Genomic DNA, 18,643 nt, shown 5'->3' on the forward strand with positions numbered 1-18,643 from the left:
TGGCCCATTTGACAGCAAGGCATTCTCTCTCGACTACTGCATACTTCTGTTCCCGTGGGAGCAGCTTTCTGCTTAGGTAGAGAATCGGGTGTTCCTCATCTCCAATCATTTGGGACAGAACTGCCCCCAACCCCACCTCAGAGGCATCTGTCTGTAAAATAAACTCCTTGGTAAAGTCCGGGGCTATGAGTACGGGGTCATTACAGAGGACTGTCCGAAGGTCTACAAACGCCCCTTCTGCAGCGTCGGACCATTTCACCATGTCCGGACCTCTAGCCTTCACCAGATCCGTTAGAGGACTTGCCCTACTGGCGAATTGGGGAATAAACCGTCGGTAGTAGCCTACCACGCCTAGGAATGCACGGACCTGCTTCTTTCGGGTCGGCCGGGGCCAGTTTTGAATCGCTTCTAGTTTATTAGTTTGGGGCCTCACTATACCCCTTCCTACAATATATCCCAGGTACCTAGCCTCTGCTAGTCCTATGGCACACTTAGCAGGATTAGCGGTGAGGCCAGCCCGCCTCAAGGTGCGTAGTACTGCCTCAACTTTCTCCAAGTGGGTTCCCCAGTCTGGCGTATGGATGATGACATCATCTAGGTATGCAGCTGCATAACTAGTATGGGGGCGCAGCAGCTTATCCATGAGGCGCTGGAATGTGGCTGGGGCCCCATGTAACAATGTACTGGAATAGCCCGTCAGGGGTGGAGAACACTGTTTTTTCTTTCGCTTCTTTGGTCAGGGGAATCTGCCAATACCCTTTTGTCAGATCCAGTGTAGTCAAGAAACGGGCGGTACCCAGTCGGTCAACCAGTTCGTCGATGCGTGGTATGGGGTATGCATCAAACTGGGATACTTCATTCAGTCGGCGAAAGTCATTACAGAATCTCATGGTACCATCAGGTTTGGGCACTAGAACAATTGGACTGCACCACTGACTGTAGGATTCTTCAATAACGCCTAATTCTAACATTTTCTTTACTTCGGCCTTGATTTCTTCTCTTTTGGCTGCTGGGATTCGGTAGGGTCTCAGTGTTATTTTGGCTCCGGGGATCGTGCAGATATGGTGATAGGTCTCAGTCGTCCGCCCCGGTTTTGTAGAGAATACATCTCGGTTACGATTAATCATGTCAGCTGCCTCGATCTTTTGGATTGGCGTCAAGTCGGGTGATATCTTCACTTGATCATGTACGTTATCCTCCTGGGCAAGAGTCTCCCGGGTGACTAAGCATGCCTCTCGATCATGCCACAGTTTTAGAAGATTGATGTGGTAAATTTGCTCCGGTTTCCTGCGGCCTGGCTGCCGTACCTTATAGTTTACCTCTCCCACGGCTTCAATCACTTCATAGGGTCCCTGCCACTGGGCCAACAGCTTGCTTTCTGCTGTGGGCACAAGGACCATTACTCGATCCCCTGGTTGGAACCGTCGAAGCTTTGCTTGGTGGTTATAATGGGTCCGTTGGGTCTCCTGTGCTTTTTCCAAGTGTTCTCGTACAATGGGTGTAACTTGGTCTATCCGATCCCTCATCTGTAGTACGTGCTCAACTATGTTCCTTCCGGGATTTGGCTCCTCTTCCCAGGCTTCTCTGGCTATATCCAATATGCCTCGGGGGTGGCGCCCATATAGTAGTTCGAATGGAGAGAAGCCTGTGGAGGCTTGTGGAACTTCCCGGATGGCAAACATGAGGTAAGGCAATAGGGTATCCCAGTCTTTCCCATCCCGGCTCACCACTTTTCTGATTATGGCCTTGAGGGTCCTATTGAACCTTTCCACAAGGCCGTCTGTTTGTGGGTGGTATACAGAGGTCCGTAGGGCTTGTACATGGAGCAACGAACAGAGATCTTTCATCAACTTAGACACGAAAGGTGTCCCTTGATCAGTCAGCATCTCCTTGGGTAGCCCAACCCGGGAAAATATCTGTGCTAGCTCCTTAGCTATTGTCTTGGAAGCTGTATTGCGTAGGGGGACAGCTTCCGGGTATCGGGTTGCATAGTCTAGTACAACCAGCACATGTTGGTGGCCCCGAGCTGTCTTCTCTAGGGGCCCAATCAGATCCATGGCTATGCGTTCAAATGGTACCTCTATTATTGGAAGAGGTATCAAAGGGGCCCGTAAGTGTGGGCGAGGGCTAAGTAGCTGACACTCTGGACAAGAGGTGCAGTATCGCCTGACATCTTCATGTACTCCTGGCCAGAAGAACCTCCGCAGGATCCTGGCCTGGGTTTTCTCTACCCCTAAGTGTCCTCCAAACAGGTGACTGTGGGCGAGGCTCAATATGGCTTTTTGATGTTTTCGGGGCACCAGAAGTTGATGTATCTCCTGCTCCTGCATTTGCACCACACGGTACAGGAGATCTTTCTTCACTATAAAGTAAGGTACTGGACCTCGGACCTTCCCTTCCACTGCTATCCCATCTATCTCTGCCACCTCTTTCCTGACATTATCATATCTGGGGTCCTCTGCCTGGTCCCGTCCGAATGTCTCTCTCCCAGGACTACCCTGCCTGAGCTCCCAGGGGCCGGCTTCTGCTTCTTCCAATGGCCTGTCGCCATCATGGCTGGGGCCAGCCTCTGGCTCACCTTCCGTGTTGGTAGTTTCTCTGTTGGCTGCTCGTGCCCTTCTGCCTACTAGCGCAGTCTTCTGGCCCTGGGTCAGGATCTGGGTTCCCAAAGCCTTCGCGGCCTTCCTTTCTTTTTTTTGTCTTCTGGGCCTTTTGGGGGGGCTGAGAATAGATCTTGAGAAAACTCAGAAAACATGGGAGGTTGACATTCCCCCAATGATGAGTCGCTGCCAACAGGGTCTCCACTTCCCTGCAGCCTCTCAGGGGGAAGTAAATTATCAAACCCTGGATAGTCTCTCCCAATAACTACAGGATATGGGAGTTTAGGAACAACGCCCACTGTCACCTCAATGGGGTTCCCCTGAACCTCTATCTCCACTGGGATGGTGGGGTATTGGCTCATGGCCCCATGCACACATGTCACTGCTACACGTTTGGCTTGTAGCAGCTGGCTACTTTTTACCAGCTTACCCGATATAAGGGTGATAGCACTCCCTGAGTCCACTACTGCTGTAGTCTCTGTTCCATTTATCTTCACTGGCCTGGTGTAGTTATGTGGGGCTAATGCAACGCCCGCAAGGTGGATAAGGGAGCACGCGACCTCCCAATCCCCCAAGTTGCATTGCATAGGTTCTTCGGTGCTGGGACACCGTGCTGCTATGTGTCCCCACTCCCCATATGCATAACATCTATAACTGTTTCTAGTCAGTCTCCCATCATGTGGACTAGGGGGTTTAGTCCCGGGGTTCCCTCCACTCAGGCCAATCCCTTCCTTCTGGAGTCTCTGTGGGTTTTCAGCCCCCCTCTTCCTCCACCTAGGACTCCCCAGGAGTTTGGCTGTCCCTCCTTCCTGGGTTGGGGTTGGGGGTTTGCTACGGAAGGGGCTTTCCTTGCGTAGTTGGGTCAATTCTCTGGCTGTCATGAGTCTATCTACCAACGTGATCATCTCATCATAGGTAACCTCCTGCTGGGCCGCCATGGCTTGTATCAGTGCCCGTACTACATCATCCACTGTGGTAACAAATTGTAAACCCCCCCCCTTTTTTTTTGGTGTGTTTTTAAATCACCCTCCTTCTTCCGCCGCACTGTGCACACCAAAGATCCCACTCCTGACACCAGTTGTGGCAAAGTACCTCCTCTCCTCTAGTAGGTCCTGCGCTTATTGGCGGATTTCCTCCCCTCAGTGGTCTTCCCCTTGGATGAAACCCACAGTCTGGATCAACTCCTCCTATGTCTGATTAGGAGTAGCGAGGCTTGGGGGGAACCCGGGCCCGCCCTCTACTCCGGGTTCCAGCCCAGGGCCCTGTGAATTGCAGCAGTCTCTATAGTGCTACTTGTAACCGCTGCTTGACCGCTACAGCTCCCTCGGCTACTTCCCCATAGCCTCCTTCAAACACCTTCTTTATCCTCACCATAGGATCCTCCTGGTGTCTGATACTGCCTGATTGTATGGTGTTTCCTCAATCCTCCAGTAGCACACCCTCTCAGTTCTCAGCTCCCTGTGTCTCTGGCTCCCAGCTCCTCATACGCACTTCCTTCCTCTGGCTCCTCCTCCTTGACTGGAGTGAGCTCCCCTTTTTATACCAGGTGCCCTGATTAGCCTGCCCTGATTGGCTGCAGGTGCTCCAATCAATGTAGCTCTCTCCGGTGCCTTCTAGAAAGTTCTTAATTGTTCCCAGGTGCCTTGATTAGCCTGCCCTGATTGGCTGCAGATGCTCTAATCATTGTAGCTCTCTACTGTGCCTTCTAGAAAGTTCTTAATTGGCCCCAGGTGCCTTGATTATCCTGGAGCAACTGCCATTTTGGTTCCCATGGTACTAGGGATTTGCTTAGCCTGGGGCTAACGTACCTGTTCCTCAGTACTTTCCTGTAGCCATCCGGCCTTGCTCCATCACAGTACATAGTGTGCAGGTGTGGGCCCAATGGACACTGCTTTTAAAAATAATCCTACTCACACACCAGAAATAGAATCCATGCAGACAATCACTCAAAGAAATACAAGTTTACCTCTTTTGATAAGTCATTTCTTTCTTTGGCTTGTGCTTTGTGCGACACTTCTAATATTTCATATTTTCTTCTGAGCTCTGACAATTCATGTTCAAATGCATCTCGTTCACTATTAAAAACAAAAGCAGAATATTATGAAATTCATTCAATGAAATGAAAATAAGTCCTCAAACCTCATGTCTCTCTTTAATTTCATCCATCCTCTGTGTTCATCTAACAATAGCATCTCTTTCCCTTCATTCAATGTAGCCACTATTAGTGCAAATCCTTCACTTCTTCATTTCCTGTTATCTGGAACCGCTTTCTTGTGCCATTTCACCTTATTACTATTCAACTTTCAACTATTTTCATATTTCTCATCTGAAAACATATCTAGCTGGTCTACACTAGATTTCTCTTCTCACTCTGCTTTTGTATTTCTCAAATTTAACTTTGAGCCATATTACTGTCTCCCTTTAACAATGGACAATAATAAAGTGTCTATGCCTATTCTTTAAATCTGTCAAAAGACTTTGATAATACTGACCACGACATTTGGTTGACTCTTTTGCAGACAGTTGCAGGAGTGAATGAAAATGCTTGAGTGACTTCATCCCCATCTTTCTGAGAGAACCCAAAGGATTGTTGTGAATAATTGTTCCTCTGTCTTGAAGGTTCACTCTTCTAAAGTGGTACATGGAGCTATATCAGGGATCAGCAACCTTTGGCACACAGCTCGCCAGGGTAAGCACCCTGGCAGGCTGAGCCAGTTTGTTTACCTGCCGCATCCAGAGATTCGGCCAATCACGGCTCCCACTGGCCGCAGTTCACCGCTCCAGGCCAATGGGGGCTGCAGGAAGCGGCACAGGCCAAGGGATTTGCTGCGTGCCAAAGGCTGCCGATCCCTGAGCTAGATCATCCTCTTGTTCAACATATGTATGATATTGCTGGGAAAGTTAGTGGGTTATAATAAATTCAGCATGCCTATGATTCTCCAGGTCTACATCTCTATACTATCTGACCCAGTCAGAGCAGTGGAACAAGTTATTCAGTGCTAGCTTGGGGCTGGGATAAAACTAGCCAACTGTAATGTAACCCAAACAAGACTGACATAATGTTGGCAAATAGGGTAAGGAGCCAGAAGACTTGGCAAAACTCCGAGGGAGTGTGACCACTTTGTAAAACTGATGTTCAATGTGGACACACAGTTAGATCATGTGCTACTCCTGGATTCCCGGGGAGTACCCAGGCCCAAGAGTGCTTTTCTTTACCATCTGCACTTAGCAAGATAACTGAAACTTTGCCACAATTATTTACACCTTTGTCACCTTGAGATTAGATTGCTATAATGTACTCTGCATAGATCAACACTTAAACTTTTTCAGAAGCTGAAGCTAGTGAAAAATGATGTGACTTGCTTATTAAATGGAGTTGCATATTGGAAGCACATTAGATCAGTGATCCATGATATATATTGGTTTCCAATGAACTTTCAGGTAGACTGCAAACTGCTTATTTTTAACTTTTAAGCCACAAATGGTTCAAGACCTGGCTATTGGAAAGATCAACTCTCTCAATGACATATTGCCACACTTAAGATTAGCAGAGGTGCCTGATCTTGCTCAATGTAAACAAGACAAGAGGGGGGGTTGATGGCAAGTTGTTTTTTCTGTATGGAGTCCTCAGTGTTGGAACTTAAGCCCCCCCAGTGATCTGCCAGAGGCCAGATTTATTAACCTTCTGGACACAGCAAAGCTCATCTGTGGGCTGGGCTGAAATACATATATTTTTGCATTATTTTGCAATTGTAATTTACAGGATAGGCACTCACAGCATAAAATAAACAAACACCAGTAGTTACATTTTAGAGATAAGGGAAAAAATAGCTTCCTGAGGTAACTATAAGAATCCCTTCACAAAGAACCTTTTAAATCTGTGCTCACACTGGAACCCACAGGGGAACTCTGTTTCCAAATCTGTGGATCCCCAGGCCTGCCCCTTTGCATTGCTTTGCGGGCATCTCTCCCTCTCGCAGCATGAAGGGGAGCACAAAGCCCTTTATTACTTAACTCTGTGATGCATTCTGGGACACAGCTGTATTTTATTAAACTAATATTAATATTTGTTTAGCTGAAATGCAAATAAAACGAACCCAGTATGCTATGCAACACTAACTATATTAATTAAAGGAAATTATGAAGGGTTCTATCATGTTCTTCAATAAATAGGAAAGAATCATGGGCCAAAATTTTCTAACCCAGATGCCTAAAGCTAGGCTCCTAAAAAAATCATATTTAGGTACCTGAGTAGAAGCAGACCGATTTTTACAGGGAGGGCCAGGCAACCCTAGATCCCAATGAAGATGACAAGAGCTGCACATGCTGAATATTTTGGAAAAGTCAGAACACTTGAATAAACAAACCATTTCTGTTTAAGCAGTCTAATTTTCCAAAACATTCAGCATCTGCAGCTCTTTTCGTCACTGGGAATGGATTGCTTAGCGCTCCTGAAAAAATCAGGTCACTTCAACTTCAGGCACCTAGCTTCAGGCAACCAGGTTTGAAAATGTTGTTCAGTGTTTCTTGCGGAATCAGACATCAACATAAGCTGAATAATTTACTTATCAAGTTGAGGAATAATTTATCCACAAATATTTGTGAGCAGGCACGAGTCAAAAAACAAAATGGAGTTCACATTAACAAAAATATTGACATAATTTTCTATTAATATCACTGAGCATAGTACTCTGGAGATGCACTGACCGTTTTACTTTATCATAGTTCTCCTGCCTGTAGTCACCTTGCTGAATCATTTGTTTGGTATCTGCTAGCTCCAGTGTCAAACGTTGACATCTAACTTCTAGCTCTGAACGACTTCTTCGCTCATCTTCATAGCTCTGTAAGTAAAAACACGTTTTAAAATAATCAAAGCTCCATTGATATTTTCTTGACTTAATGATGTGGTAACTGTGAGAATAAAAACAAAAAAGACTTGTTGCATTATGTGTAGTCTAGCTTTGCGTGTCTGAATGATGGGGCTTCCACCTCTTCTCTTGGCAGACTACATCACAACCTAATAGATCTTTCACTGTCAAGAAATATTGAGCTATATATATTTGACCTACTTTTTTCCTCTTCTTATTTTAATTAGTTGATTAACGTGGCTACTTTCTCACTCACATTCTTCTCTGGTAGGTTTTGTAGATTCATAGCGTTTAAAGTCAGAGGGACCTTTAAATCATCTAGTCTGACCTCCTGTGTATCACAGGCCATTACATTTCACTCCAATAACTTGGTCTGCCTAAAGCATAACTTCCTGAATGGTATTTCTAAGAGCCTTTATTCCTCTTAATCCTTTTGTCAATATTCATTCTGCATTTTTCCTGATCTTGTTTTTTCTTAGCATTTTAGAATATGATATATGGTAACACATTGATAGTCAGCAGATCACTAAATTAATCTTAAACGTCTTGCCTGAAGCTCAATATGTAGATCCTAAATGTTTCCATGAATCAAATAGTGCATGTCAGCCCTAGCTTCATTAAGCCACCTATTGCATTATATCACGATTCATAACATGTTTTTGTGGAACTTGCTTCATTTATAGGAAAGCATGCATACAGAATACATGCTTCAGATTATTATCTAACCTTAATTATAGACAGCTACCAAACCTAAGAACATTCAATACTTATAGCTAGCCATATCAGAGTTGCTCAGGGGGAAATCCTTTTTCTTGTGACATTCCACTGTTTGATCTTTTGTCCTGTCAATATTTAACTTATTTAGCATTCAATCTCACCAGCAAGCTGCCTTACAATTTAAATATGGTGATGTGGGTACAGGCAGTAAAATACAACATTCCTGATTCAACATAGACAGGATGCTGCTTTCTAATTACTGGCATAAAAGGAAAAACAATAGATTTCAAATCCCTGGCATGGTCAGTCAATAGATAGATGCTGCCACCATGTGGTGAGGGGAAAACAAATCTAAGAAGATAAGCTTAAACTGATTACATCTGTTTTAATATTACTGCAGTTATTGTAACATATCCCATTTTTAGTAGCATTCTTCTGAAATTGGATTACCTTTCAGAATTTTAACTGTATTAAAAAAAAAAAGGGATAATTTATTGCAGGGGTCGGCAACCTCTGGCACACGGCTCACCAGGGTAAGTACCCTGGCAGACTGGACCAGTTTGTTTATCTGGCACGTCGGCAGGTTCAGACGATTGCAGCTCCCACTGGCCATGGTTCACCGCCCCAGGACAATGGGGGCGTCGGGAAGCCGTGGCCAGCACATCCCTCCTCCGTGCCACTTTCCGCCGCCCCCATTGACCTGGGACAGTGAACCATGGCCAGTGGGAGGTGCGATAGGCCGAACCTGCCGACGCAGCAGGTAAACAAACTGGCCCGGCCCACCAGAGTACTTACCCTGGCGAGCTGCGTGCCAGAGGCTGCCAACCCCTGATTTATTGCTAAGTAGCAGAATGGGTTAACATATTGGTGAAGAACTTTCAAATTATGATTCCAGCACAAACAAAACATAGAATCATAGAATCTCAGGGTTGGAAGGGACCTCAGGAGGTCATCTAGTCCAACCCCCTGCTCAAAGCAGGACCAAACCCAACTAAATCATCCCAGCCAGGGCTTTGTCAAGCCTGACCTTAGAAACCTCTAAGGAAGGAGATTCAATCACCTCCCTAGGTAACCCATTCCAGTGCTTCACCACCCTACTAGTGAAAAAGTTTTTCCTAATGTCCAACCTAAACCTCCTCCACTGCAACTTGAGACCATTACTCCTTGTTCTGTCATCTTCTACCACTCAGAACAGTCTAGATCCATCCTCTTTGGAACCCCCTTTCAGGTAGTTGAAAGCAGCTATCAAATCCCCCCTCATTCTTCTCTTCTGCAGGCTAAACAATCTCAGTTCCCTCAGCCTCTCCTCATAAGTCATGTGCTCCAGCCCTCTAATCATTTTTGTTGCCCTCCGCTGAACTCCCTCCAATTTATCCACATCCTTCTTGTAGTGTGGGGCCCAAAACTGGACACAGTACTCCAAATGAGGCCTCACCAGTGCTGAATAGAGGGGAATGATCACATCCCTCGATCTGCTGGAAATGCCCCTACTTATACAACCCAAAATGCCATTAGCCTTCTTGGCAACAAAGGCACACTGTTGACTCATATTCAGCTTTTCGTCCACTGTAACTGGTTCTGCAGAACTGCTGCCCTGCCATTCGGTCCCTAGTCTATAGCAGTATATAACATGTTTGGTTGTCACACCTCTTATCCAGCTAACATTTGTCTCTATCATAAAACCATCACTCTTAGACCTGAAAAGGGATGTAAATTCCAAATTCATGGGTGATGTATATTCAGGTCAGACTTAAGGTGGTCAGAAAACAAGAGATTGTGAAATCTGAACCTATCTGGCATTTACTGCACATAAAATGAGTATAAGGATGTAGGAAAGGAAAAACTAAGTAACAGGGGGATACAACTTAAACTTTTAACTTTATCATTCTTATCCCTTTATGGCAACATTTAATTCACAGTTGAATTTTCCCCCATAAGTGGCAGTGTCTGTTCAAGTCAGGCCTTGGACTGAAACAGTATGATTCATACAGATCATGACTGAGGTTAAATGTATGAAATTAACTCCAATTCCGTAACTGCTAAATTTCCTCCATAATTTAAACGAAGATTGAACTGCTGGTTTATAATGTGCCTAGTTAAACTAGGAGAGAAAATATTTTACAGACAGCAGAACCTTAAGAGACATTTTTCATTTGCATAGGTATAGTATCTAAAGACAGGAGAAAGTTAAACTATGGAAGCAATACTAAATGATCAAGAAAAGCATTATTTCACTTTTGTTTTAAGTTAAACATTCACTAACGAAATAGAATTAAGTCAAAGGAGTGAGATCAGGGTGTTCAGCATTTCACTGGATAAGGCCCTTAATTGGATATCATTATAAAAGTTTTAGTCTCTCCCTTGTCTCAAGGGTATTTTAAAACACTACTACATTTAGGTACCTACACCTATAATTATTTGAATGGGAATGTATTAAGTACACGGTGATGGATGTTCTTTAAGGAGAAAAGCAGGCGGTTGCATTTTCTGAAGGGGAGGGGAAGGTGAAGTAAGAGGGGGTAGAGAAATGCTGTGCATGCACAATACATTGTTATTTTCCAATCTCTTTAGTGTAATTTAAAACACAAATTTCTTTAAACAAGGTAAAAAAAAACACTGGTTCACGTCTGAAATTTTAAAATCAATCATTTACAAGTTAGCCAAGTACAAAAGCCATTTTAATGTCCATTTCTAAAATAAAATAAGACATTGTGATAACTCAAGAACATACAGTGCTTTAATTTTCCCAAAATACACACTTAAAGGCTGAGCCAGCCATGAAAAGTTTCAGGGGGGAATGGTAAAATGAGTCAGCCTAAGCAACTATTATCAAGGATTTGGAAAAGAAAATGTGTTGTCGCAACCTTAACTACGGCGATGCAATTATCTTAATTCCAACTTTGTGCACAACAGTGTAAATCTTAGATGTATTCTTTAAAAAGAAATTTTATGATATTGAGCGCAGCCAATGTTTCAATATACTTTGGGGGAAAAAAAAGACATTTCTGCTTTTTTTGTGTCTCTTCCCCTTCTTTACTAGAAGAAGGCCAACATGATTTAAAGTAAATTTGAATAACTTATTCCTTAATTGTAGTCAGTCTTTTATTTGTGGCATCACAATTAATTGCTATGGGTCCAGTTTGAGATCATAAAGATTATTATTTCAGTGGAGGAACAAATAGCAAGAGCAGGTGAACATCAAAGCACCGCAATCCTATTTTCAAGTCTTTAGCAATAAATAAAAATAGGGAAAGAATAAAATCAAGGAAATTAAAAAAAAAAAAAAAAAAAGAGGTAAATGTGACAGTACAGCAGATGTGTTTCCAAACAATATCTGTCAAAGTTTTCTAAATTTTTATTAAATATGCACCCGATGACAGAGATACAAATTTTTCATTATTAGTACAAATATTAAGCAAATTAAAATTGTGAGAAAACAGATGCTTTGCAAGTATTAAAGAAATTAATGCCCCACTATTAAACCTCTAGTCTCTTACCTGATCTGAAAGATATCTGGAATGGAAATGTACCCATTTGACAGAACAGGGTTATTTTTCTACTCATTTTCATAGCTGGGTTACTAAAGCATACAAACCTCCATCACACACTTCAACTGCGACTTGTGATAACTTAGGTCTTCGGATAGGCTGTCTTTTTTCGTCTGTAGTTCATTTACTTCTTTTCTTAATGGATGCACTACTTCATAGAATCGAATCTAGAAAAGAAAAACAACACTGTCACTCCTCAAAAATGCAGATATTAAAACGCCCTCGAAATTAGCAAAAAACGCAAATAAATTCTAGTAAGAGAACAATTAAAACACTTTATGCCACTAACTTAAAAATCTCATATTTGTTTTACAGAAAAGTTAATACTTTCTATTAACGCATACATTACTTACTACACAACTTTTTACATGTACTACTCTATTACACTGGGCTGATCTACACTAATGCTGTAAGTCAATCTAAGTTATGCTATTTTAGTTACATAAGTTATGTAACTGAAGTCACTGTAACTTCAGTTACAGTGTAGCACAGTGTAGACACCACTTTAAGTCAACCTATATCGACGGGAGACGCTCTCCTGTTGACATAGCTTTCGCCTCTCGGGGGACGTGGAGTACAGACTTCAATGAGAGAGTACTCTCCCATCAACTTAGCGTATGATCACCAGGCCCACTAAATCAATGCTGCTGCATTGATCGCATTGTCGACATGGTCACTGTTTGCATTCAATGTCTTTCAGACTCAATTTTTTGTTCCTTGTTTTTATTCTTTCCACACTAAGCATTCATACTAATTACACCTCTACCCCGATATAACGCGACCTGATATAACACGAATTTGAATATAACGCAATAAAGCAGTGCTCCAGGGGGGCGGGGTTGCGCACTCTGGCAGATCAAAGCAAGTTCGATATAACACGGTTTCACCTATAACACGGTAAGATTTTTTCGCTCCCAAGGACAGCATTATATCGGGGGTAGAGGTGTAGATGCAACAGAGTAGAGTACCACAATAGCAGCTTCTCTTACTCCATTTTATGTTCATTCAACCATTAAACACGCAACTAACATAAGGCAGTTGATGTGGCTCATGATCCTCAGATATTCTTCTAAAAATTATCTCACCAAGTTTAAAATCAACATTATCCCTTCTCCCTTCACCATTTCTGAACAGAAATATTTTTATTCATCATGCCAGGTGAAGCCAATGAGGATCAAAATCATAATCCTTGTCAGTCACACATAATCGCCAACACTGCTAAAAGCACTACTTTGTAGATACAGATGGGATATGAATTATCCTCCATTTCCTTCTGCAGCAAGTGTGAGAGAAAGAAAGAGGAGGGCGACCAGTCACTGGGATGTTTATTGAAAGAAACTCCAAAGTAAAATATTGACTTCCAAAATGTTGATGCTTACCTATTTAAATTTGAGAAAAGAAAGAAAAAGGGAAATTCAGCTTCCAAAGAAATAAGAATTCCAATGGTCTCTACTTTAGAATGAGCATTGTCAAGCATTTATAAGTAATTTTTCCAATCATCGTGATGAGATCTCTTTTTTCCAGCTTCTCATTTATAACAGGTACAAGATAGAATACAAACTACAGGGTGTAATTAGACAAACACCCGCTTCTATGGTAAATGGCCTTACCAGTGATCCCGTTATAAAATTTATTTTCAAAGATTTCTTATAGCAGGTGAAAGGGCTTAGTGAAAGGGCTTAGTGAAAGGGCTTTAGCCTAAGTCAACTAGGCCTTTTAAAAATCATCCAAAATATATTTTAAAAAATGCACAAATCTGTGTGTATGTGTATATATCAATATATAACTATATATAAATATATCTGTTTTTCTATATCAATACTCCTGGGATTGTAACTATGTGGTTTGTAAAAGCTACAAATTAAATACAGAGAATGGTGGAATGCACTATTTGCTTATGCAGTGGCACACCATACATGTACATGCCCACACACAGGTTGGCATCAAGGTTATTTAACTATCCACCTTCAGTCAAACTTTATTTCTTCCCTACATTTTGAATGCTTTGAAACAGATCATTTCATCTATCACCTTCGAAGTCCTGAAATTCTTTATATATTATGCATACACACACAGTTTTTATATGTGAATATATATAAAATCTGTGAATAGTTTTTTTTTTTTTAAGCAAGTCCAACTTCGGAATTATGTCTAATTATCAACAAACAAGTGGGGATTAAAACATGCCTGTATTTTTATTTAAGTCCTCCATGTGATGGTACATATGGACATACATCCGACGAAGTGGGTATTCACCCACGAAAGCTCATGCTCCAAAACGTCTATTAGTCTATAAGGTGCCACAAGACTCTTTGCTGCTGGTACATATCGTGTCATTAGAGCCATTCTAGAGACCTGCTGCAGACTAGAACTAGCCTCCTTAGGTCAAGTCACATGTATTTATTATATTCCTTTTACCTCATGAAGGTAAACAAGGCTAAATCCAAAAAGGAACTCAGGCACTTAACTGCCAGTTTGGCACCTAAATCCGAGACTCAGCCATGTCGCTAAAAGCTGCATAGTGTAGACAAAGCCTTAGGCAGCTACTGATATTCACAAAATTCCTGCTCAAATGCCTCCTAACCCCACAGGTGCCTAAACTTGTTTGGTGCCTAAATTTTTGCAAAAAAAGTTCCGTAGGTACCAATGTTTCTGCCTTTAGGCATGCACATTGCAGTCTCGCTTCAGGTGGCCGGCTGCCTAAGCCCCAAAGCAAGTCACAAACTGGGGGAAGATAAGCCGAAGAACACCTAACTTGCATGTAGGACTCAATCCAGTGGGCATGCTCAGAGGCAGTCTCGCTCCACATGTAACAAGAGGAAAAGGAGGAGGCACTCCCTCTTAACTTTTAGCCTAGTGGTTAGGGTACTCACCCAGGATGTGGTTCAGGCCAGCCCCTGCTGATGAGGAAAACGGATTTGAACAAGAGTCTGCCACTTCTCAGGTGAGTGCGCTAACCACTGGGTTATGAGATCTTCTCATGTGAGGCTCCCTTAATCGCTACTCTTGAAACTGTTCCACTCTGAATAACTACTTAATCATTGAGGGAGAGTGTGAGAGAATGACTTTAGACTGGTAGAAAGGGCACTCACCTGGGAGGTGGGAAACTCAGGATTAGTCCCCCTGCTCCAACGTGTATTTATTTATTTATCTATCCAAAATGGAGAGACTGAGGGAGCCTCACATCAGAATATTCCATAGCCCAGTCATTAGGGAACTCATGTGACAGGAAGCAGAACACTGTTCAAATCTCTTCTCCTCATCAGGCAGAGGGGGACTTGAACCAGCTGTCTCCCACACCCTGTGTGAGTACACTAACCATTGGGCTGAAAGTCTGTGTTTCTCGATGTCCCCGGCATTTATATACTACTTTCCAAAATTTATTTTGCAGGGTTAGGGCAGGGGAAAGCCAACATAAAATTCTGAATGTCCAGGCTAGTCTCTGTGTTGGAAAAGCTACAAGATTCTCTTAAACTTCAGTTAGTCTCTGAAAAAACTAATACAGTATTGTGGGGTTCCACATTTACTGTGTTTCAGTTCCTTCTACATTAAATTTCCTCATTTTACAAGTATAAAGATGGTTTCACTAGCTGCAGTCCTAGAAACTCAAGCTGCCACAAGCTGTGGGATGCCAGTTAAGACTGCATTTTTCCTGTTCATATAATAAAAATTCTACATGACAAGTTCTACCCTTAGTTTATTCAAGTTCTGTGCAAACACACTGAAGACAATGAGATTTCACAGGTGAAAGTGAGGAAATAATTTTGTTGACTGTGCATAAGAAACAGAAGTATGCGGAGATGACAAGAATAGCAAAATTTATATTTTAGTCACTAAAGCAAGCACATAATACTCAGTACACACAAATTTTTGAGCACACCGATGTAATTTATACATAGACACTTTTCAGAAGAAAAATGTAATTTAAGGTTTATGGGGTTTTTTCTCCTTGTTGACATTATGTGTCTGGAAATACAGCTCTGCTGGTACTTCTGTCCTATCTGTACTTGATCCACAACAGGTGTCTATTACCTTTAGAAAACATTAGAAACTTCTATGCAATGTCATGAATAAATAGGACTTGCCTGACCTGTAGAACCTATAGTAAGGAGAGCACATAATTGTAAAGTTCCTGAATTCTTTTAGAACTACACCTCTACCTCGATATAATGTGACCCGGTATAACACTAATTCAGATATAACGCGGTAAAGCAGTGCTCCAGGGGGGCGGGGCTGCACACGCCGGTGGATCAAAGCAAGTTCGATATAACGTGGTTTCACCTATAACACGGTAAGATTTTTTGGCTCCCAAGGACAGCGTTATATTCAGGTAGAGGTGTATTTGAAAATTTAAAATGTTGGTTACATGCTCTGTGCAACAGCAAAATATCACTGTAGCACCACCTTGTGGAAAAAATGTTAACACTAACCAAAACAAAACATTCAACTTACTAGCTAAAGCAGTGGTTTTCAGACTATTTGTATTGGTGACCCCTTTCACACAGCAAGCCCCTAAGCATGAACCCCCCCCCCTTATACATTAAAAATGGGGGTGGGGGGTAATTTAATGGGAGCTGTCAGCCCCACAGAGCTGATAGCTCATGACCCCCCATGTAACCACCATGTGACCCTGACCACCAGTTTGAGAACCCCTGAGCTAATGTCTGCTATCTATATTAACCTATAAAATACTAGAATTTAAACTTGTGATATCCTTTAGTTCAAAATCTAGATAGAATAAACTTAACTAAAAGATACTTTCTGCTGTAAGCCTGGTATAGAAAATTTACTGATGAAGGACTATATCATAAGAACGGCCATACTGGGTCAGACCAATGGTCCATTTAGCCCAGTATCCTGCCTTCTGACTGTGGCCAATGCCAGGGGCTTCAGAGGGAATGAACAGAATGGGCAATCATCAATGATACATCCCCTGTCATCCATTCTGAGCCTCTGGCAAACAAAGGCTAGGGACACTGAGCATGGTGTTCCATCCCTGCCCCTCTTGGCTAATAGCCATTGATGGACCTATCCTCCAGGAACTTATCTAATTCTTTTTTTAACCCTGTTATAGTTTTGGCCTTCACAACATCCTCTGGCAGAGTTCCATAGTTCTTATGTTCTTACGGATCCAAGGAAAATCCTTCATCTCTGCACCGTTTAGATTCTAACAGGGCAGAATAACTGAACAAGAAGATGGATTGTTGTTCCAGGAAATTTGTGTGTTTCAAACTCATATGCTCACCCTGTTCCTTCCTTTGCCACCTCCCTGCTGCCTATCATACAAGTAAAACAAATCTCATCCACTTCTTGTTTTTGTCATTTCAACCTACTAAGCATTAAAGATTGGGTTTTAAAGGCTTCTTCTTTCCACTTGGATGCCACTTTTAATGACTGAATTATATTAGGAAAAGGTGGGAGTGGGGGTGGAACAACCTGAGTTTTAAAGGCTTCTCTCTTTCTTCACAGGTACACTGAGTCAGAAAGATCAAGGTACTCATTAAAACCTTTACAAACAGGTTACTAAACCATGATAATTTATATTCTGAATAGCAGTATAGAACACAAAGTACTCACAGAAACATATTCAGGGATAGAAAGCTCATCTTCAGGAAGAGATTTCAATTTATCATAATAATCTTCTGTCAATTCCAAGTCACGCAAGCTGCGACGGATATCTCCAGCCCGCTCCCTTAACTGATGATTTGTTTCTTCTAGTTGTTTTTGCCTCATTAAAATGGTTTCCATTTCCTGTTTCATTAGCTCTTGATGTTTTCTACATAAATATATCAGAAAATTATGATAAACATGTCTAAAGTAACTAATCAATCCTCAAAATACTAGAGGTAGGCAAATAATTATTATCCTAATTTTACAGCTAAGAACAAGAGTTCACAATTAATTTAATCCTACAAAAAACAAACAAAAAAATCTTTGTTAACTAGAATTAAGATTGCACAAGCATATTGCCTTTCAAACACAAACTGTAAGAAAGTAAGGCTCCGTCTACATTACCTTGCTTTTAGCGACCTGGCTGTGCTGCCACAGCCGTGTTGCTAAAAGGTGCGCATAGTAGCTGCTGTTTGTCAGGGCTTGGCTACACTCGAAACTCCAAAGCGCTGCCACGGGAGCGCTCCCGTGGCAGCGCTTTGAAGTGCAAGTGTGGTCGCGGCGCCAACGCTGGAAGAGAGCTCTCCCAGCGCTGCAGGTACTCCACCTCCCCGAGGGGATTAGCTTACAGCGCTAGGGCACCGTTTACACTGGCGCTTTACAGCGCTGTAACTTGCTGCGCTCAGGGGGGTGTTTTTTCACACCCCTGAACGAGAAAGTTGCAGTGCTGTAAAGCGCCAGTGTAGCCAAGGCCTCAGCAGGAGAAAGCTCTCCTGATGATAAAAAGACTTCCATGCCCCCACAAGTGGCAGTGGATTTAAGAGCAGGAGAGCGCTCCTGCCAACAAAGCGCTGTTCACACCGGCGCTTTTCATCAGTAAAACTTTTGTCATTTAAACACCCCGAATGACAAAAGTTTTGCCGACAAAGTTCCAGTGTAGACAAAGCCTAAGACATCTCTAGTTAAAGCAACATTAACATCCAAATAACTTCAACTCACACCTTATCATCCAAATATAATCACACTCACAGAGACAACCTCCACAACAGACTGCTTGTCACTTTCAACATACAGCCATCATAATGCACGCATCAAGATTCTTAGAAACCACACTCAAACAAGGAACCTTAACTCCAATCTCCACAAATGTTAATATGCTATCAACAGACTTTTAAAAATGTTACTACCTAAAGTTAGGTAGGCTGATCATGAGTGATGAAGGATTATATGGCATTGGAAAACTTGCTGAACCCCTTAACTGTTCATTTCTAAACATTTGAACATTGAAAAGAGTTTTTGT

The 18,643-nt window shown here is 42.4% G+C and overlaps 1 protein-coding gene across 7 annotated transcripts in view; it reads right to left on the bottom strand.

The window, feature by feature from the left end:
* Positions 1 to 18,643, bottom strand: part of PIBF1 (progesterone immunomodulatory binding factor 1) — a 186,256-nt gene that overhangs the window by 160,692 nt on the left and 6,921 nt on the right. For all 7 annotated transcript variants that reach the window (XM_045011564.1, XM_045011573.1, XM_045011581.1 and 4 more), the window contains 4 exons: positions 17,311 to 17,509; positions 11,781 to 11,900; positions 7,308 to 7,441; positions 4,567 to 4,675 (listed from right to left, as the gene is read on the bottom strand). In XM_045011564.1, coding sequence (XP_044867499.1) covers positions 4,567 to 4,675; positions 7,308 to 7,441; positions 11,781 to 11,900; positions 17,311 to 17,509 — 562 coding nt within the window. The remainder of the gene's footprint in view (positions 1 to 4,566; positions 4,676 to 7,307; positions 7,442 to 11,780; positions 11,901 to 17,310; positions 17,510 to 18,643) is intronic.

Source organism: Mauremys mutica, chromosome 1, assembly GCF_020497125.1.
Source record: "Mauremys mutica isolate MM-2020 ecotype Southern chromosome 1, ASM2049712v1, whole genome shotgun sequence".
NCBI classification, from domain to species: Eukaryota; Metazoa; Chordata; order Testudines; family Geoemydidae; genus Mauremys; species Mauremys mutica.